The sequence below is a fragment of the Haliaeetus leucocephalus genome, unplaced genomic scaffold (assembly GCF_000737465.1).
Source record: "Haliaeetus leucocephalus isolate CR32 unplaced genomic scaffold, Haliaeetus_leucocephalus-4.0 Scaffold273, whole genome shotgun sequence".
NCBI classification, from domain to species: Eukaryota; Metazoa; Chordata; class Aves; order Accipitriformes; family Accipitridae; genus Haliaeetus; species Haliaeetus leucocephalus.
The window spans coordinates 9,271,460-9,293,097 of NW_010972709.1; the positions used below are offsets into that span (position 1 = coordinate 9,271,460).

General features: G+C 42.9%; 1 protein-coding gene and 1 long non-coding RNA gene across 2 annotated transcripts in view; one reads left to right on the plus strand and one right to left on the minus strand.

Moving 5' to 3' along the window:
* The first annotated feature begins 12,234 nt into the window (after positions 1-12,234).
* The window catches only part of LOC104833101, a 20,992-nt gene continuing 11,588 nt past the window's right edge, over positions 12,235-21,638 (plus strand). Inside the window, exon 1 of the long non-coding RNA XR_774492.1 lies at positions 12,235-12,329. This is a non-coding gene — a long non-coding RNA (uncharacterized LOC104833101). The remainder of the gene's footprint in view (positions 12,330-21,638) is intronic.
* CEBPB (CCAAT/enhancer binding protein (C/EBP), beta) lies at positions 20,101-21,505 on the minus strand. Its single transcript, XM_010569653.1, has one exon. The coding sequence runs from the start codon at positions 21,238-21,240 to the stop codon at positions 20,254-20,256; it is 987 nt and encodes a 328-aa protein (XP_010567955.1). The 5' UTR covers positions 21,241-21,505; the 3' UTR covers positions 20,101-20,253.

Consider the following 21,638-nt stretch of genomic DNA (forward strand, 5'->3'; position numbering starts at 1 on the left):
AGTGTTTCCTTCTGATCCAAAATATCTTTTTTGTTGCTGCTGCTAGTGAATCAAATTTAGTATATTTTTAGAAGAAAGAGCCATCTCCGATCACAGCCCAAAGCATCTCCTTATATAATCAGTGTTCATATTCTTCGAACGCCCTCATTTTGCACCATGATAGCAGATGGACTAGAGATGACATGGTTATTAGTGGATCATGGTTGTGCATCTTTGCAGTTTTTATTTTGATAAAGACTGAAGTAACTTAGGAAAAATCCGTTCTTAGATAAACTTTCCAGATTTTATGTGTAGCCCACCACTTGTTTGGAACCACTTTGTTAATTTAAATGAGGATTTTGAAAGGCAGAGGGGGCAGTTGTAGATACCAACCCCAGGGAAGTAGATACTTAAAGAAGGACCACAAAGTTAGTACTGCTTTGAAAACCACAATACTGAAATAGCAGTGCTACGTAGTGAAATCATGAGATTTCATTTTCAAAAACAGTAATACATTTTTGGTTCATTCTTTTCTTCCTTTTTTTATTTGTGCTTTGGGATGATCACATGCTACATTTACAGACTACTTCTGCAAGTATGGCAGCTAGGACTGTCCAGCTGCCCCATTCTCCTCCATAAGCCCCATCTGAGAACAGCTGAACTTAATGGTAAGGCTTACGATGAAAAGCAAGGAGAAGACACATCACTATAAGCCGGAGATGCCTTGAGTGGATGCAGAAGACAGTGTTTGAATCAATTTCCTTTTTTTCTGTTTTGGTTGCTACAGAAACAAATATGCTCTTTAGATGGAGTTAACAACTGTTACCTGTGTCAAAGAAACAGAGACCAAGAATGAGCATAAGTGAGGAGAGGACCTGTCAAGCCTCACAGTGTGGAAAGATGTGAAAAAGACCCAATAGCAGAGACTAAAAGGATGTGAGCTGTGCTGTGCTTGCAATGAAGTCATTGGGAATTTTGCCATGGAAGCAGAACTGAGCTGTTCTTTCAGGTATGAAAATTACAAATATAGAACTCATGTTAAGAGGTTAAGACAGGAAGCTGTTTTCTTCCTAGGATGAGCCAAGAAGCTGGAAAAGCTGGGTCCCTAAACTTGTGTATTCTAGCCAAGCCTTGGCCCAAGTCTTGCTTCCAGCATCCCTTGAGAGTGTTTTTACTCCCATTAATATATATCATTGTTCTCCCACTGCTTCCTTGAGTTCTAGTAGCCGTCCTTCTCTTTTCCATCTGATCAAGAGCCTGCACTGTAATCTAAAGTATACTGGAGTCAACAGATGTCTTTGCATTGTCTTTAACAGGCTTTCAATCAGAGCAGAGAGGTCATAGTTCTTAGGATTATAATTTGTTTTGCAGATAAATTGGGACATTTTGCTATTGTTTTGATTTGAGCCTCAGATAGCCCTAGAAATAACAAAAGCAGCAAATACATAAAACAAGGTTCATGCCAATGGGACAACCAAAAGAGTTTATGTATGTCATTCCAATACAAACAGGATCTCAGTGGCAGAACCAGGAATGAAGGCTAAGAGTCCTGACTTATCTCCTTGTGCTTGCACCATTTGATCATGCAAACTCCCCCAGATTATCATAAAATTGTGCAAAGAGTAACATCCAGCAGAGACCAGCTCTGCCTGGCTCTTATGAGCTTGCCAAGGCCATTGGGATAGTGAGGGAAGAGACAACACAATTCATTTTAAGAAGGTTTTTTTCCCCCTTTTTGTCATCTTCTTTGTGGTGGTTTATGAAATGCCGGGAAAGAACAGTACAATGAACAGAAAATGTTCCAAGGAAACCAGCCTTCTCCATGCCATTGCCCAACAAGCACCCAGAATACCAACCGCGGAGCTTTGCATAGGAGTGTATGACACACATGGGGACTATGATTTCTGCTGGCATGAGGCCTCTCTTCCCTCTGAATTCACAGAGCAGAGGAAGGGCAGAGAATCAGAGCCTCTCCCTGCCTGGTCAAGGCTCTGCCTCACCTCCAATACAAATGCAGGCGCAAAATTATCGAGTCCGTAATTTTTCTGCATAATTTAGAGCCATAAAATGGAAGCTGCCTTTGAGCATTTGGCTCTTCCTCTCTTGCAAGTTAGGGCCAGATGCAAAAGAGGACTTAAGCACCTACAACTCAGTAGGTTCCTCCCTGCTCAGGATAACATTTCTTCCAGTACCAGCAACTTTATGTCTAGACATGCCCAGAACTGCTGTGATCTGAGCAGCTTAGTACAGAGTTCCCACCTAAAACCCACTGGGATCCTGAAAGAAGTAAAGGAGCGTCTATTTTCTCAGGACAGCCAATTCAGATGGAATATTCTGAAAAAGCCTAATACAGACCAGCAGGACCAGTCCCCTCAAATGATACAGGCGTAGCTACTTTCTTTTAAACTTGACCGGGTGGGAGAGGCACTATCTGGCTGGACAGTTTGGTTTTGACTGAGCAGAGTGAGAGTTGTCCCTAGCCATTTTGCGTAAGGGTCCAGGCCTGCCCCAGTCTGTGGAGATTGTCTAGGAGAATTAGCATTCCCTCCGGGAGTGAGATTGTAAATCTGAAAGTTTCCAACACAAAGAAGAAACAAAAACGCAAGCCCCTTTCAAGGAAAACATAAATGTAGAGAATTAAAAAAACAACAAAAAAATGAAGAAACCACAGTTATTTTGCTGGCTAATATCATGAAGACATGATAGTACTTGCAGCTTCCTGCTTGGACCTGGCTTGCTCCAAAGTTATTTTGTGTGTTAATCATGTGGTTTAGATGATGAAGATTAGGTCTGAGTGAGCTGGTTCAGATAAAAGGGGAAAAAGCAGCAACCAAACCTTCACCCAAAACTCCAACCTAAACTTTTCTAAGCTTTGAATAAAAAAATTTTAAAAGTACTAACTTTTCTTTATTATTCCTTTGTTTTGCAATTAAGATTTTATTTAAAGGTACTATTATTCATTAGCTACAGTTATTCATTCAAAGCTTTGAAAGTGCACAATGCTGTAAGGAAGATTGCTGTTATCACGGCAAACACAAAAGTACACATTTCAAGTTCACAGAATTACATTTCTGTCCCTTTTCCTGAACTGGGCTTTTTAATGGAACCAGGTTTTTTAATCCTTTTTACTGCTTCCAGTGTAACTACCACCATACTATACAAGTTTCTGCCCGGTTTTGTTTTCTATGCATCTTGGCCTGGAACGTTCAATTACAAATTTCCTGATAAAGACTCCGGCCAACAGCTAGCAATTCGGCCAATGTTCCTCAAAAAAATAAGTATATAAAATCATGTTCCAAAACCCAAAAGGAAATGTGTGAGTGGTCTGATTCTCAAAAAAACCAAGAGCTGCTTGCTGCTTGGCAATTTTGAAAATTAAAACTATGTTCTTTAGCACTTTACTACGTAATACTTTTAGATACCTGTTTTTAAATGGTTATCTCAGCTGATGGCATACTTTTGTGCTTGATTTGCACATATTTGGCATGTGGTGCGCAAGGGAAATATGCACCTACTCTGTTTATGCATTAAGCTGGACAACTCTTTGCAGATATCAAATATATACATAACAAGCCTGATATTTGCTCATGCAGACATTAGGCATATAAGTACAATTGTTGCAACTACTGGCCTCATCCTCCATTGCTTTTAAGCAGACTGAGAGCCTGGGACTTCCAGGTGTGCTAGACAGCATTTTACACACCCTGTGGACTTGCTATGAGTCCATGGGTTTGACTGCACATTCATAAGACAGTGGGGAATCAGGCTCTAGGTATATTGTGTATGAACACTTCTATTTAGAGAATCAAGTCTGTGTTACAGTCCATTATAGCGCACCAATGTGCGGGAAAGCTGACTTCAAATATCCCATAATGGACTAGCTATGAGGGACAGGTTACCGGTCAGGGAGATATCGTAACATCAGACATTTCACAAGGCATCTGGACCTTGATCCTTCCAAAGTACAGGCAAATAAATGAGATGCTCAAATTAGGAGTCTAGCTCCTTCACTGTAGTCACTGGCAAGAGGCAGGTATCTTGAAAAAGAGGTTGAGCTTCCCAAATGTTAAGGAAACGGGGATTCTAACAGTTCGATAAGATTAATCCAAGCCTTCAAGCCTTCGAGCTGAGTATATGCAAAAGTAAAATGTCACAGAAGGACACAGGACTGTGGCAAGCGCTGTCTGGAGACTGCTGTTCAGTCGGTTGATTTTTCTACACACCTGCAATTACTGATTTTGAGTGGGTATGAAGGAAGGAGCTACTTTTTGTGACAGCTGCTGTTTGTGCAGCGGTTCAAACCCAACTTCAGTCAGGATATATTAAAAATGGAATGAGTAAGCCAGCTCTAGAGAGTGACTTCCATCGTTATAAACTAAAGAGGCTTGGATTAACATTTGAACTTCTTGAATGCTTATTCTAATTCAACCACAGAATCTTCTGAGAGCTTCAGCCATCACTAATTAAGACATGCAACCATTTATCTGTGGTTCATGCTTGCACTTAGCAGTTTTTGCTTTAGTGGGACTTGTGGTGCAAAGTGTCAGTGCTGGGGTGAATGCCACTCAGAGAAACACATGGACTAACAAACTCTACACATTTATATTAACTCTCTTACCCCTTCCATATAGTTGGGAATACTGCCGTGGCCTCAGATTTAGGGTGAAAACAAATAACCCACTTCAAAAATAAACTGCCCTAGGAAGTGTCTTTGAAATTTTTTTTAATGCCGAATTAAAAAAACATAACATGTGAATGTAAATAATTTTCCCTGCAGTGAATGCAGTACAAACGTCCCAGTGTTTTGCTGGTACCTGAGAGCTGAAATATAAAACTGCCTATAAACAATAGCAAATCTGACAGGTCTGTTTTATTTCTCTTCCTCCTCCATCTCCCCCCAGTGTAAATTAATAAATATTAATGAAAAAGAGAAGCAATAACGTTTATCTAATAATTTTTCTCCTTGTATTTTCTGATCATGCTTAATTTAAAAGTGTTTTGAGGTTACATTTAGTCATATATATGGTTGTTTGAGCCTTTTACTAGCCATGATTCATTCTGTATATCAGCATAAAGTGGTGCTCATGCTTTCAGTCTATATCTGTTCCATGATGCTCAGTTATCTGTCTGCCCTTGAGCTATCGGTAGGTATGGATTTGCATGTACACTGTTCTCCTGTGACAATAGTATGCCAGGAATGACCGGTCTGGTATTACCTGGTCAGGTGAAGTTCCATTCAAATAATGTACATGCCACCAAAACAATTCAGATCAAAGGTCTGTCTTTCAACAGAATTAAAATGTAAGGACTTCTAAAGCAATTTTAGCAGTTGGCTTTACAAATGAACTTATGTCAGCTGCTCTGTATGATGACTGACTAAATTACTTATATATCTAATCTTATCTAGCTATCTGTCTGTCTGTTTTTCAGCATTTCAGTACCCATCACCGTATTATCTAGGCGCCACCATAAAATTAAGAAGCTCTGCAGTGACATTCTCAACATGATCTGTTCAAAGGTCATTAGCAGAGCCTTTCATACTGGAAAAGATCGGAGGAGAGTATGAAGTGAGCCGCAGAAGGAGAGAAAAAGGAAAAGGAGGCGGTAAGCTCTTGGAGCCATTTTGGTTGTACTCAGCCTAGCTTGCTTAGCTAGAACTGAAGTATAGGAACCTCATGTCAGCTGTGCCTTTATTCTGCTACAGGGACTATAGTACTTGTTGTACACTACTGTCACCTCAGAAAGTTATCTATCTCACATGGCCTTGAGATTGCTGTCCCTTTCTTCAGATGCTGTTTATATGGAGTCTTTATGATTTCTGTATATTACTGCCTCAGAGCAGGGTATTTCTCTCAAAAATTCCTAGTGGAGAGCAAGGACTGCATATCAGGGAACGACCTTCTCCAAACTATTAGTTAAAATTTTATTTTTAGCGTACCATGCAAATCCTACAAACTCTTTGTGTTTGAAGAAGCCAAAGAGGGTGTTTTTCAATGTACACAAAGTTACATAGGACCCACAGAATCAGGAAAGATGATTTTATCCCACGAGGCCCACTCTTCCTTCCACTGAAGTCAGTTGCTGTAGTGTCTCTGATTGATTTCCATGAGCGCATGCTGAGGACAACCTGGGGAACTTGCATTATGGAAAGATGACTCTGGCTGTACTGTGTTCACTGATGCAGTCTGTTCCTACTGTTTCAAGAAGTATACTGGTAAGTGAAAAATTTGCCAAAGCTCTTTTTTTTACCGCTGCAATTAGGAAGCCTGGTTCAGTCCTGAGGAGGCCAGTGACAGTATGCTGACGTGTTGCTCAAACGAACCTCCAGAGATCTTTTGTACCCCTTTTGGTAAAAAAAAACTAGGGGATTTACACTAGGGGATAAATAGGTGGTTCCAAAGCAAGAAGGAAAGAGCCAAAGTTGGAAGCTAACCACAATACGTGGGTGTAAACGATTACCAAAGGCTTCCAGTAACTCTGCTATCATCAGAGACTGGCTTTATGGGTATGGCCTCAAGAAGTTTCCCTCCACTTAATTAAAGAGGCAGATAAGTATCTAGGTGGAGTGTGCAGATAGGTTCTGAATGAGTTATCCACTAAGGCTGGTTCGCTGCACCTATTGTTAAAGCCAAAATATAATATCAGATTAATGCATTATATTTGCCTATTATAGCACTATGTCATCATTATATGACATGTTATAATTAAAGCCCTGCGTTAGAAACAAAACTATTTGGCTTGGGATAAGTTGCCTTTATGACTTCTGTGGTTATGATTTCCTCCTTTTCTTAACCCCTTAAAACTGCATAATATAGCTATTTGTAACTGTATAAAGAAAGTTTCTCGTTTCAGATTCTAATCTCAGGTAATTCAATGTAAATAAAGTAAAAATCTGGCACATAGTCTTTTCCTGTGTCTGAATATTTGCTAATAGAGGGAAATCCACGTTGTTTGGGTCGAAGCAGTCACAAAGATGGGCATTAGATTAAAGGAGAGCATGCATAGCTCACCATCTAGCCCTCTCAGTTGTTATTCGGCTGTCCACATCAGTTTCTGATTTTGTACAGTTGCCCATTACTTTTCAGGAGAGGAAGCCACTCAGCATACTTTCACTCTTCTCTTTCCTTCCTGGAACTACATGAGGAAAAATTGGTGATTAGACTAGTTTCTGGACCTAGCTCTCGGGAAACCATGCTCACAAATGCAAATCTGCAAAATGGGTGTGTGATTGCATGCCTAACTTGGAGATACGACTAAGATTACAGTTTGGGTAACTGACTATGCTAATATGTTTAATTAGTGATTTGCATATGCAAGCTTTTAAATATCAGTAGCTGGTGATTCATGCAGTTAAGTGCCAACCTTAGCCTTGCTGTCAGATTTAGACAGAGAGAGTATGCCAGCAGTACCCCCTCTCCCCCACATCAAATGCACAAAGCAAGTGTTGTCACCAGTCAAGGTGTGATTTCCCCAAAATAGCCAGGCTTTGTCTGAGAAGCAGACATTGTAGGGCAATGAATCTTCCTGCTGTTGTTTGGTAGCAGCCTTTATTATTTAATATTTTGCAATACTCTTATATAAATCTAATTGATGTCTTTTATATTAGTAACTGAACTGTGCATTTGGTTTGGAGATGACCACCTTAATGAAGGCTAATGATGAGAGGACAGTTGCCAATAGCTAGGGGTGATATCCCACTGTCGTAGTCAATCAGTTGGTGAGAGTTTATTCTGTTGCTGCAAAGCTGGTAATTCAATAATTTGCTTCCTTTCACCTAGACTTGGAGAGAGCTGGATTTGGCCTTGGTAACTTGCTTGTGCAGTTTCAAGGCTTAAGCACACCAGCAACTATTTTGTTATTTCTGTTTCACTTAGATCTTGGAAGTGTGCATCCTCTTCACAGGGGCAATTTCTCCTGTGCAAGAAGGGCCCAAGCATAAGAGCCAGATGTTTCAGATCATCAGTCTGGGATACATACAGACTTCTGATTTATATAGCTTCCTGGAGACATGTTTATAACATTTATTCTAAAATAATAAAATTCCTGAAGTGAAACGTAAAAAAGTAAAAATAATGATATGCAAGAATGTGATTTTTTTTTTTTTTTGCCTAGAAAAGTTATTTCACCACCTTTTGCCAATGGTACCCTGGTGACTGCTCAAGGGGAAATTTCCCTCTATGGCTGCTAGTTCACACCAGTAAGTCACTAAACTTGATCCCACTGTGACTGCTCCTGTTCACACTGAATCAGTGGCTGCGAAGGGATGACTCAGAGGGCAAAACGGGATATAATGGGCCACACATGGACATTCCAGAAGAGTGTGTTCTCTCCAGTGCTAATTAATTTCTGCTCTGCAAAATACTTAACAATACAAAACACTGCTAATTTCTTTTTTCTTTAAACATTTCCATCAGTCTCTTAAAGGTGCTTTTATGAACTCCATTCAGTCCTTTTCCATGTTGATTGATGAGTCAGGCCTAATTACATGGACAGTTCATTATCATGACATGTTGTCCCTAAACAGGCTGTTATTACATACTTAATAAAACTGTGACGATACCCACCAACATCAGGAATTACATACTGTCAAAGGGAAGGGAATTTGAAAGGAAAATGCTGAGGACTCAGTGAAATTCTGTGAAGGCAGTGTTCAGATTCAAGGGGAGAAAAGGGAAGACAGTATCCAACTTTGAGGGTGATTTCAAATACCTTGAGAAGTATGAGGCATGATAAAAATATTGCCCCTGCAGAGGATTTCATCATGAGGGATAGGCTTCTCTTCTCACTGGGTGAAAAAAATTGCTTCCTAATAGCATCTGCCTATTTTACATATATAATGAGCCAAACTCTGTGTGGTCATGTTACTGCCTGGGAAGTGTGTGGAGAGAGGGACAGTTGTTCTTCCAGTCATTTTCACCAGAAGACTTTCCCTGCTGAATTCATTCAGATTTTTAGCTTTTAATATAAGCTTTAAATAATGAATATATGGTATTGTCAAAGTCTCATATCTCGTATTTCACAGTTCTTTAAACAAATAATACCTGAGACACATGCAGGAAGTATCTGTCTGCAGGTGAAAGAACTGAAGCAAAGAAAAGTGAAGTAACTTGCTTGAGATCCTGAAACAAGTTTGCAGCAATGCCTGATACAGGACTTTCCTTTCCTTACTCCAGAATCACTACCAGGTCATCACTCCTACCTAATTAGTACGGGGCAGAGTCTCTGCAGCAGAGGCTGAGAAGCGACCACATGGTCTTAACATTTAGCATGGAACCAGTGCAGCGCCCTCCTGCATTGTGCGAGGTTCCACCAGCTTACTTGGCTGTGTAGTGTGGCCAAAGCCCTCCCGCGATCCCTAGCAAATGTTTAATCCTTGGGGAGAGGCTGGAAGAGAGCACAAATTAGCTGAGAGAGGTGTTTATCTGGAGGTCACATTCACCTCCTTTCTCCCCTCAAGACATGGTGGTAGGTAGAGGAGGGAAAAACCTACTACTGCATTTGTAAAGAAGCTTATAATAAGTGGGCTTTTCTGCCCTAGATTTGTACAAAAGATTTGATTATAAACAACCGTGGCTCTTGACAAGCTGTGGATACAGGAGGCTGAGTCAGAGTTCCCAGGACATAAGAGAGTGAAAGGCAGCACTCTTCACAGGCGAGCTGTACGCAATACAAAATGTTTTTTAGATGGTTAATTGATTTTCCCATTTGTCCTCTTTACTTCCTAAAAAAGCCTTGCATGTACCCAGGTGCCAGTGACAAACCCTTCTCAGAAGAATAAAGTCTGTTTTGAAGCAAGTGGGGGTTGCCAAGGTCTGAAGTGCTGTTATCAGAAATGCTTATTTTGGACCAGCAGAGACTAAATGTTTCAGTGGTGAGAATGGTTCATAAGAAAGGAATACAGGGCTGTCGGGAGATGGTCCTCACCATCTTCTTCTTTGAGTGCAGATGAGGATGAAGTCAGCTTGTGCTTTTGCATGGCAGCACAGCATACCTGTATTTTCACAGGCAGAAACACATGCTGCAAAGATGACTTCTCTTTGAGGAAGAAAACCAACCCCATGATTTCTGGCCTTTATAGTAACCAAGATAACCCTCAGACTGGGAGCAGTGTGCGCAAAATAGAACAGTGTCTGCCTCAGTCTCCAGAAACCAAGAAGTAATAGACCCGAGAGGTCCATATTGCCTCTTCATTATAGGAATCTGTCGATCAGAAGATTAGGAAGGTACTAACCTGAGAGCACAGGTACTACCTTGATTAGCAGTTTCACAATCTTGTACAAAGCATCTCATTTTGCTCTCCCAAGTAGGTGGAGCTTCGTTCACAGGTGGAGCCTAGGAAAGGGTTACCACTATTTTTTTGTTCCATATCTAATGCTACCTTGACTGGTAAAGTGCAGTTATTGCAGAGGAGAGGGTGCTGCGGGGGACTGCAGACTGCATCCTCCAGCCCTGCTCCACGGGCTCCCTAATAGACAGTCACTGCTGGAAGGGGGTACACAAACGCATTAGGAGGTATTTGTCCCTGAGCCGTTCTGTGTTGCAGAATGCTGACCTGCTCCTGCCTGTCTGGGCTAGGTCAGGTACCCTACAGAGTGCACTGCTGCCCCCTGCTACCCCTGCTCTGGGACTTAAATGTGTTAAAGCAGGATTTTGCCTCCTTTTTTTTTTTTTTATTAAGAGAAACATTTTCGTTTTACCTATCATAGTAAACCGACACTAATGCCAGTAAAGCATGCCTAATTGGCAGGATTTAGAGACCGATCATTTCAATTTATGCCCAGAACAGGTAGGGCAGCAATGAAAGCCTCTCCCACCCAACCCCACCCCTTCTCACCAATGTGCCTCAACCCTGCCCTGAAGGGACCACCTGGAGGGCTGAGAAGGGAGTTCCCTCCCTCTGCGCAATAAAAAGGCACAGTCCTACAGTAAATACCAGGTTAAGCTTATGGCTGTTTAATAGTTAGTGTACCTCTGGTAATAAAGCTCTTGCAGGGCTCGTGCAGAAGAGCACCTGTTAGTGTATTAATGCAAAAGCAGGAGCCATTTGCTAAGGTTTTGCCTTTAAGGACTTGGCAGAAAACACTAGAGTGGAATTTTCACTTCATGGTACCATGAGGTCAGTGGGAAAATAGTTCATTGCCTGTAGCCTCTGTTGGAAACAGTTCCCATCACTGCCACAGCTTGCAATAGCCTTCCCAGAACCATGTACTGTTTGGTATCACTTCCTTCTTTTCAGGCCTCTTCACCACATGGACACATGCTTTCTTGTCCTTTTTGCCAAACCCTTTCCAATCTGTCAGCCTCACTCATGAGCCGTATCCCCTACAACCAGGCACAGGACTGTATTACAAGAGGTTTGAGTGCATCATTCCCAGCTATTCTGAGTGCCCCATCCTTCCCAAGCCAAAATCCACAGGAGCTAATTCTGGAGAAAGGCACAATTGACCCATATTTGTTATTGACAGAGGAAGAACTACCAAGGAGTAGTGGTTTTCCCATGTAAAGTGAGAGCATCTGTTCATCTAAGTAAAATGCTTTGCAAAAAAAAAAAAAAAAAAAAAAGCAAGCCCTGTAAAAATGCCATGTCACTGTGAGCCTTTAGCAAATCGGGCTTATGAAATTGCAGAACTAAAATAAAAATAACATTTTCCAGTAGCCATTTGTAGCACTCAGATTGCCCAATGCGGGCATCATTGCTTTTCTCAGCATCTGCTTTATCAGTTGTCTTCCAGCCCATAGAAGTCTACGGTTCTTGGCAGCAGCTCTTGCTGATGTGGAGTGGGTTATTGCTTAAGAATCCTTTGATCAGCAGCCAGGTACTAACACCACGCTCTGAACAGTGGCTCGCCAGACCTGGCCAGCATACAAACTGGATGGGCTCCTTCAGTACAGTAGGAGGAAATTGGGATTCCTTTTGGCCTGTTTGAGTGCATGTCATTCACCATCTTTCTGGATATCCAGATTCTCTATCATGTTTTCTTTCCCAGGACTTATGCCCATGCCACAGCTGCATCACAGCAGTATAATCCAGAGGCCAGGCAGCTGCAGCTGAGGCTCTAGAAGGATGTGTTTCAGCAGAGCACTTGGCACATCCAAAACTTTAAAGCTTGTGTTCAGCATTGTTTTGCTTCTGCTGAGGTGGAACATACACTCAAGTACTTTGTCAAATTGGGACCCAACAATAGCTGTTAGAACATAGGCTGTAGCCCACTTGTCAGATGTTTTGTTGTTTGGGGTTTTTTTTTTTTCCTGGGTGTCGTGGTTTAACCCCAGCCAGCAACTAAGCACCACGCAGCCGCTCACTCACTTCCCCCCGCCAGCGGGATGGGGAAGAGAACCGGGGAGAAAAAGTAAAACTCATAGGTTGAGATTAAGAGCAATTTAATAGGACAGAAAGGATAATAATAATAATAATAATAATAGTAACAACAACAACAACAAAAGAATTGTAATACACCAAACAAGTGATGCACAATGCAATTGCTCACCACTTGCCAAACGATGCCCAGTTAGTTCCCCAGCAGCAATCTGTAAATGCCCCAGCCAACTCCCCCCAGTTTCTATACTAGATGGGACATCACATGGTATGGAATATTCCTTTGGCCAGTTTGGGTCAGCTCCCCTGGCTGTGTCCCCTCCCAACTTCTTGTGCCCCTCCAGCCTTCTTGCTGGCTGGGCATCAGAAGCTGAAAAATCCTTGACTTAGTATAAACACTGCTTAGCAACAACTGAAAACATCAGTGTGTTATCAACATTACTCTCATACGAAATCCAAAACATAGCACTGTACTAGCTACTAGGAAGAAAATTAACACTACCCCAGCCAAAACCAGGACACTGGGAGATGCAAAAATGCTGAAGCTACTGTCATCTCCTCTTGTACAGGAAGAGACAGCCAAATCAGCCCATGTGCACAGGTAGCTCTCTCGAATTTGAAAACACATGAAATGAAAGTGCTCAAAATTTGCTAGTGCATGTCCTGTAAAACTGAGCAAGGCACAAAAATTTTCCCAGAGACACTGTGATCTCAGATCCATATATATACAGATCCATGTAAATACATCCATGTAAATACAGATCTATGCATGTATCATTACTGCATTTATCATGCAAGTAATAATAGTTCCACTGAAATCACTACAGCTACATGTATAAAATGAAGCACATATGTAAGATCAGGATCTAAATATATAATAGGCAAATATACCTGCAGCTATGGCAACTGCACTTACAACTAGAGATGCACATATGTGCATACAGCTTCTATTACATTTAGGGGCTAACTGATAATCTAAAGATATATGATAAAGGGCCAGGACCAGAAACTGTCTCTTCTGTTTCAAAGCTCAGTATTTATCCCTTGCATCTAAATTTCACTCAGTGTTCTGCACTCATTAACTCTGCAGCTATGTAATTTGCTTTGAAAGTGGTTAAGGACACTGTGCATCCAATAGCTAAAGTCATACATAAAGGCTTTCTGCCTTCTCTTCTACTCCTTCAGATCTGGGGACTCAACCCAGCAATCAGCACTATTCTTAACTTTAAGCACAAAAATATATTCTGCCACCATGAGTGGTCATCAATAACTCAACAGCAAGAAAGCAGTGCTGCTCGGAAGTTCGTTCTTCACAGAGCTGGCATTAAAGCTGGTTTGTGTGCTGAAGTTAAGTGTAAGTGGCTATGGTCCATCTTGCATTCCTTTAAGCAACCAAACTCCTTGATGATTACTCCTTTTTTTGTAATTCTACTGATCTCGTTGTGTCAAGTTATCCCACAGATTGTATTCTGCTCCTTATACATTTAAATGTTAGACATACTTAAGTGTCTTAATAAATTACATTCCAGGTTGTTCATTTTCTGGCCTTTTGTATTTCAAAAAACAAGAGAGACAATTTGTATTTTATCGTTTCAAGTAAGACACCTAGACTCAGAGAAGCGTGGCAATTCACTGTCAGAAATATCCACCCCCGAGTTATTGTCTAGATGGCAGAGGCTGGGGAAATTGGCAAAACAATGTTTCTGCTAGGGAGCCACCACCGCTCTCCTTCTGCTTCTCAAACCGGCTCCAGGCACTTTCTCTTGTTCTTGTGATTCCCTTCCTGAATTACTTCAGCCAAGTAATTGTTTCATCATGTTGCACAGAAATATTTTCCCATCGTGTCACCATGACATTCATTTCTAAAACCAAGGCTCCTCCGATCGTGCATAGAAAATATATCACAAAACTTTTGTGCGCCCAGATCCCAGGTGAGCTAACGGAGCAGGGGAATACAGCAGATGAGGTGTTAGAGGGGTTTTTGCTTTGCTTGAAGGAGACTGATTCCTATTACTGTAATTTCTAGACAACATCAGTGAGCTACTTATTGCAGGCTTAATGAACTGCTGGTGCAATACACTAGCAAACCCAAGGTATTTATAGAAAACAAACAAGCCGTTGCGCTTGGTTTGTATGGGGATAGGAACCAATGCATCTTGTAGCCTCCATCAAAAATTCAGTTCTTTACTTTGACTGGCGTGATGTACAGAGGCGTCTGCATGCGAGCTCATCAAAACCAGGTCTGCTGACCGAGCCAGCACTTCTACAGTGTGCCTTATGGAGGGAATGAGTGAGTTCTTAGAGGATTTATTCTGCAAACTGTATGAAATTTTGAGACCTAACGAAACCCTCTGATTTAAATACCCTGAACTCTGAGAAGTGCTTTGATAGCAATGTAATGTGTGATACAGGAATCCCAGAGGCAACAGTTGAAAGGACAGGGCAAGGTGAAAACTGGATGTAGATCAAAGTCTTCCTTAGCTTTTAATTAGCTAGAAAATTTTATTGGAATTTATTATTACTTATTATATGAATCATTTTAATAGTAAAAACATAAATTTGTGAAAATTTTAAAACAAATGAGGGTTAAATTTGGTGCTGCTCTGTGAAATTGTGGCAACCAGTCAGAAGGTTTGGAACTAAATGTGTGCCGATTGCAAATGCAAATCAATTCGCTTCAGCAACTATTAACCCATTTATCCTCGTCTTGAATTCCAGCCCTATGGTTTTTCACATACAGGCAGATCTAACCACCAACATTTCCAGGAGGGGAGGAAAGCCTTTTATTCAAAACAAAACATTTGAACAATTTAGCAGGTGGGAAAACGATCACAAAAGGCATTTTGGTTTCCAACAGAGTTTCCAATAGGTCAGACTGACCAAATCAGAATTACGGCTATGCCGAACCGGAGAGCTGTGCTTGACTACAGCTCCTGAGGACTGGTGTGCTGGCATCAAACCCCAGGGGTGGTGTGGTGCTCCAGGCGGCCACGCTGCCGCTTCCAGGATCATCTCAAAGAGAAACCCGGGAGTTTCACGTAGCTTTGCATCACACTAACACCACACCATAAATTTCACATGATCCTGATGTCAATCCAAGGCTGTATCTAATCTTTTTAGGTGTTTACATACTCACCATAAATTGTGCTGCTGATCTGCCCCGGCTGGGACAAAACAGCCTCAGTTCACGTGAAAGAGTCAGGAACCTCAGGATATTATCCAAGTGTACAGCTTCTACTAAATTTTAGCTTTACGCTGCAAAGATTAAACTCTCAGACTATGTTTTGGGTCCCAGCAAAGAGTTAAATAGAACTGCATTCTTTCAATGATTTCACTTGTCTGTTCAGTGAGTATCTCTCAAAAGAGAACTAATGCCCTCACATATTTAATGTACAGTTTTGGCCACATGGTTTTATTTTTATTTTATTGATTAATTAAAAATAGTGTTCAGAATTTGAACAGAATTGTTTCCTTGGGAGTAGTTAACTATATCCCTAGTTTTTGTTTGGATTTCCTGATTAATGTGCTAGGACCCTTTCAACATACATGCATAGGTTTAAATTTTTCTTCACACTTCACATTAGTCTAAGAGGTTTGCCCTAAACTTCTGACTGTTAAGCATTTGCGTAGACTTAAACATAAAAAAGGCTAACACTCAGGAGGGTAGTAATAAAAATTTTTTTGCATTAGCAATCAGTAGCAAAAAGAGTTAGAACCAAATTCGTCATTACCCCCCATCCACCATATAATCATCTATATCCAGTACAAACTGAATGCAGAACCCTGCCATTCCAGTTTGGTGGTGCTTTACACTCGCTTTGTATCAGTATGAATGACAGGAAAATGGAAGACAATGCTTATTGTATCTTAAGCGATATCACTATAAATAACAAAAGAAGATGTGTGATTTGGCCTCATATAAATTTTTTCTCTTTATTAAAGCAGATACTGAGTTGCATTGACTTTTATTCTGATCACAGCTAATGAAACATTGCTTGAAAACTAGCTAGTATGAGAGTAACTTCATATTTTTATACACATCCACATCAATGACAGTTGTTCTAGCAATGAAATGGTAAAGGTTAACATTGTGCACAAAGCTTTTTTCAGGTTGTAATTTCCATATCTGAAGGCTATCGCAGAATTTCAATGAGGAAAAAACCATACTGTTATCAAATGTGATCAAGTCTCCCGCCCAATAACCCTTTGGTGCATGTGTGCAATTTGGGTGATTTTATTTAATAGAGGAGAAACGATTAGTATAGAAACAAGCGTAAATTTTCCTGCATCTTCCAACAGTCACTAATGGAAGGCAGTGGGAAAAGTCTAAAAGCAACACCACAGTGTCAGAGCTGCATGGGGTTATACATGCTTTGGACAGATAAGCAGAGAGTAATAATTTCTATTAATAGATAGACGAACTGCTAACAAAATTGTATTGTATTTTAAATATTTTGTTTTAAAATTATACATCTGATTCCTTTTGCAGAACTAACAACTGAATTCAAACATCTAGCAAATGATAAAACAGTGCTAGATGCTTTGCAAAGGGGATGTCAGTGCTAGGGATTTGATCTTACTTATTTGTACATAGGAAGAAACTCTATTATTTTAGTAGTATCAAGAAAAACCTGTATGAATCAGTCAATGTAATAAATCATTTTAAAGGGGGGGGGGGGGAAAGCCCAAACAAAATGCTCTTTATAAACTTCCATAAAATTCAAAACAGACTACTGGAGTAAGTGCCTTAACTACTCTGCAAGGTTTGCCTGCATATAGACTGCAAAGTCTTACCACAAGCTGTACCGAAGTCACTTTAGGAAAAGAAGCTCAAGAGACCCTGTCAGAAGACAACCGAGACGTACCACAGTACTGCTTTCAGTCAACAGAATCTTATTTGTAATGGGAAACTGTATCAATATTTGGAGCTGAGCCACTGTTTGGACAGGGATTTTCCAATTCCCCCACTGTGATTAGAAATGGTATTTGGAATCTTTTGCCTACTTTAGTGCGTGGAGTTTTCTCAGATTCATTTCCAAACTATTTTTTTCCAGATTATTTTTTTCGAGGAAATGTTTTAATTACAGGGGCTTTTTCATACGCTTGTTTATAAAGCAGGGTATTTTATGACCTCCATGCATTTAATCAGGCTACAAAGCTCCTAAAATGTAAGTTATGTGGGAAATACAAGATTAAGAATGAAGGATTCGGGAATTCTCTTTCTGACTCTTTCACGGATTCCTTCTGAGACTAGTGTAAAATTGGTGCATTTATGTCCTCAACTTTCCTGTCTGTAACTGCATCTTTCTGGCAAAAACTCATTGCTGCACAAGTTTCCTCCTGAATGAGAAATCTGTAATGCTAATTGGAATAAAGCAGTAATTTAAACATCATTCTTTAAATTGCAGGAACACCGCACTGGCTCTCCTGAACTGTGGCAGGCAAAGTTTAAGGACGGGGATTAGCTCATTCATGCCTGATAGAGCTCTATCTCCAAAACCGGACTATTATTTAAACAAATATAAATACCTTTAGTACATCTTATCTTTCAATCTACCCTGCCTTCCAGCCCCCACAAACTGAACTTTTGTTGGAAGCTTTATCATTTATAAAGAAAGAAAGAAAGAAATGTATCTGAGGACATCTTCAGTCCTCCAGCAATTCCACTCTCAGCAGCACTCGGTTCTGACTGGGAACACTGCTTGTAAGTTTGGGTAACATTACATGGCCTACAGCACAACAAGAAAATAGGATCTAACGATGTGGATAAGTTTCGTAACTAGAAGAATAGTAGAATAAACAGCCACAGGAGGCTGGAGTAATCATCGTCACGAGGGACAGTCAAGACAAGATCTAACGTCTATCTTGCCTGCAAGAACTTGAGTCATGCTGGTGCAGGAGCTAGCTCACCCAAGAAAATCTATTCTTAGGGTCTCATAAAAACAACTTAACTGCACTGTACAAATTAAAAAGCAAATGGGTGAAATCTGTATCAGGACTAACACTCCACTACTTACTACTGCACAGCTCCTAGCAGGAGCTATGGAGGCATTGCGGGAGCAGGGAATATGTGACAAATTCCAGTAAGAGCTCTGGGAGATTCACCCGCAGGAGGCTATTATCTTAAGTGTCAAAAAAAAGCAAAACAGTTCTTTCAGGAGCAAACATGCTTTCCTTAAAGAAACACTAGAAATAAGCAACAAATTGAAGATTTGTCCTTCTGCAATCTATATTGGAATGTATAGCAGCAAATTCAAGTCCACTGTCTTTATACTGAAGACCCATTCTGTGTTCAGCTGTCAAACAGCATAGATGATTAAGGAGTTTCTTTTCTGGGGCACTGGGAAACTGGGATCTAAAAACTTAATGCTTAAATTTGGCCTAACAGGAAAATGGAAAATGCTGAGTAAGACCCGATCATTTGCCCAACTCCCTCCACGTAACCAGCTTGAGACTGTTAACTTCTTACAGACCTCGACACAGCAGCTATATACGGGGCGGGGGGTGGGGGAATAACACAACCTGGGAGCCCTGGCAAGGCTGGCTTGTTCCATCAGCAGGCAGAGTCTTAGTTTTCTCTGAAATAAAGTTATGGCCTGCTACAAACTTCCCCCCCCCCGCCCCCCCCCCCCCCCCCTTATCTGTCGCTTGTCCCCAGCAAACATCCAGGCACACAGAAATGAACACATCTCATCAGAGAAACTCTATCTACAGTTTTTAGAAAAATGTCTCAAGAGAAAAGATAAGGGAGTCGTTCATATGCCTCTCACCTGGCCAGGTGTCATGAGAGCTTCCTGAGCAATGACCGAAATTACCGACATCCAACAGAAATGCTACTTTCTCATGTTTATTCCTGTAAACTACAAACATAAGAAATGCTGAATCATAACTTAGAGAATAGAAACTCTCTAAAGAAAAAAAAAAAAACCAAAAAAAACCAACCCCAAACAAAAACTCATTTCAAGCTTCCTCCCTTACTTTTTCTTCCTCCCTCCCACTTCAGACTTGGTGTTACTTTGCCAAAGACTGGTCATGGCTTGGATAGCATATCTTGCTCTACACGTTCAGAACGGCAAGAAGCGCAAAAAACCCCCAACACAAACACCTCCTCCCCAAACAACACCCAAGCGGCAGGCAGCTAAAGCAAGTGATTAGAGGAAATAAAATGAGGCAACAAGAATGGGCTAAAGCTTCCAGCTCTGCTCTTTGCTGGGTTTCTCTGGGGGTTTTTGGTTTTTGTTTTTGTTTTTGTTTCCTTTCTCTGAGTCACAGAGAAAGCCAAAAGACCAACAAAAATCCTGATCCCTGATCACAGCATTGAGCCAGATCAGCTAGAATGTCAACCCTGCGTTTAATCTAACTTTAAACGTGCCTGCAAAATAAAACAAGCTACTGTTTTTAACCTAGTCATAAAGTTTATTAAAATTGTTCATTAATGCTTCAAATGTAGCAAGAATGCATAGATTCCCAAAATATACATATGTATTTTCTTATAGAAATAGATTATTCTTTATAATAAAAAAAACTGTAGGAACATCTTTAACAGATTACTCAATTCATGACTGACAGTTACACGAGATTGCATCATGTACACAGCATTCCCAGCCATGCTTAAAGGATTGCATCACTTTGCCCTTGCTCTCCTCTCGCTCTTTTAAATAACCCCAGCGCCCAGCAGCCTGCAGAGCCCGCCCGGGGCCGGGCCCCCCCCCGCTGACTGACAGCCCCCGGCCCCCGGTGAGGTCCCACCGCTGACAGCCCCCGGCCCCCGGCGGCGGGGCCCTCCGCCAACATGTAAATAAAGACCAAAAAAAAAAAAAACCGACCGGCCAAAAAAAAAAATTAAAAACCAACCAAGCAACCCGCCCCCCCGGGCTCTCCCCTCGCCCCGGCCCGGCAGGAGCGCTGAGCAGGGCGAGGAGCCGGCGGCTCCGCTCGCCCCGCGGCCCGGCCGGGGGTCAGCAGCGAGGCGAGGAGGCGATGAGGGGCTCGGGCAGCTGTTTGAACAAGTTCCTGAGGGTGCTCAGCTCCCGGGAGAGCTGCTCCACCTTCTTCTGCAGCCGCTCGTTCTCGGCCGTCAGTTCCAAGACTTTGTGCTGCGTCTCCAGGTTGCGCATTTTGGCTTTGTCGCGGCTCTTGCGCACCGCGATGTTGTTCCTCTCCCGGCGGAGCTTGTACTCGTCGCTGTGCTTGTCCACGCACTTCTTGGGCTTGTTCTTGCCCGCCGGGGGGGCGGAGTAGCCCCCGCCGGCGGCGGCGGACTTGGAGGACTCGGAGGGGTTGGGGGTGCCGGGGGGGCTGGAGGAGGACGAGGTGGACAGGTTCCCGCTGCTGCCGCTCGGCACCGACTGGTAACCCAGGTAGGAGCGCACGGTGCTGCCGTAGGGCGAGGACATGCCCCCCGGTCCCGGCCCGGCTCCCCCTTCTTCCTTCCGGGGCCCTTTGCAAGAGTCCAGGGTCTCGAAGACCGGCTCCACTTTGGTTTCCACGATCTGGGGCGGGAAGCAGCCCGGCAGCCCCCCCGGCTTGTGGCTCTGGCTGGCGCAGGGGTGGCCGTGCCGGGCGAGGCTGATGTAGGTGTAGTCGGGCTTCTTGCTCCCGCCGCTGCCTTTATAGTCCTCGGCGAAGAGATCGGAAAGGAAATCTTGGCCGCCGCCGCTGCTGCAGGGAGGCTCAAAGTTGCCCCCTGCTGCTGCTGCCGGAGGAGGCGGCTGCGCCGGCTGCTGGGATGCTAAGGGGTCCAGGTAGGGGCTGAAGTCGATGGCTCGCTCGTGGTCCCCGACGGTGAGCTCGGTCATGGAGCGGCCCCCGGCCGCCCGCGGGTGCAGCTTGTTGAGAGCAGCCAGACAGTCCGCCTCGTAATAGAAATTAGCCACTTCCATCGATTTAAAGGCGGGCGGCTGGATGGGGAGGCATGCTGCGTCCCAGGCCACCAGGCGTTGCATGAAAGCAAAGGGGGATGCGGGGAGGAGAAGACGACGCAGGGGGGGCCCCCCCGGACGGGTTGCGCGTGCCCCCGCTCGGCCTGGGGGGGGGGCTCCGGACCCTGCCTCAGTCCCCCGCGCTGGGCACGGCCCCCGGCTGCGCTGCCCACCCGGGCCGGCTCAGGTCCTGCGGCGCGGCGGGGCTTCACCGCTCCGGGTGCTGCGGCGGGAGCTGGCGCGTCTCCTCCGGACCATCTGGTTCTGGGCCCCGCGTCCTAAAGTCTCTGACTTAGGAAAGTTCCTTTCCTCAGTTATTTATAGGGGCGGTGGATCCCATAGCAACAGGCGCGTCACCGCCTGGCCGCCTGCCACGCTGCACGCTCGGGAACCGCTGGCCGCGGCCCCCGGCCCCGGCCCCG

Excerpts from the sequence above, each read along its gene's own strand:
- CEBPB (XM_010569653.1), bottom strand. The coding sequence starts at position 21,240 with ATGCAACGCCTGGTGGCCTGGGACGCAGCATGCCTCCCCATCCAGCCG.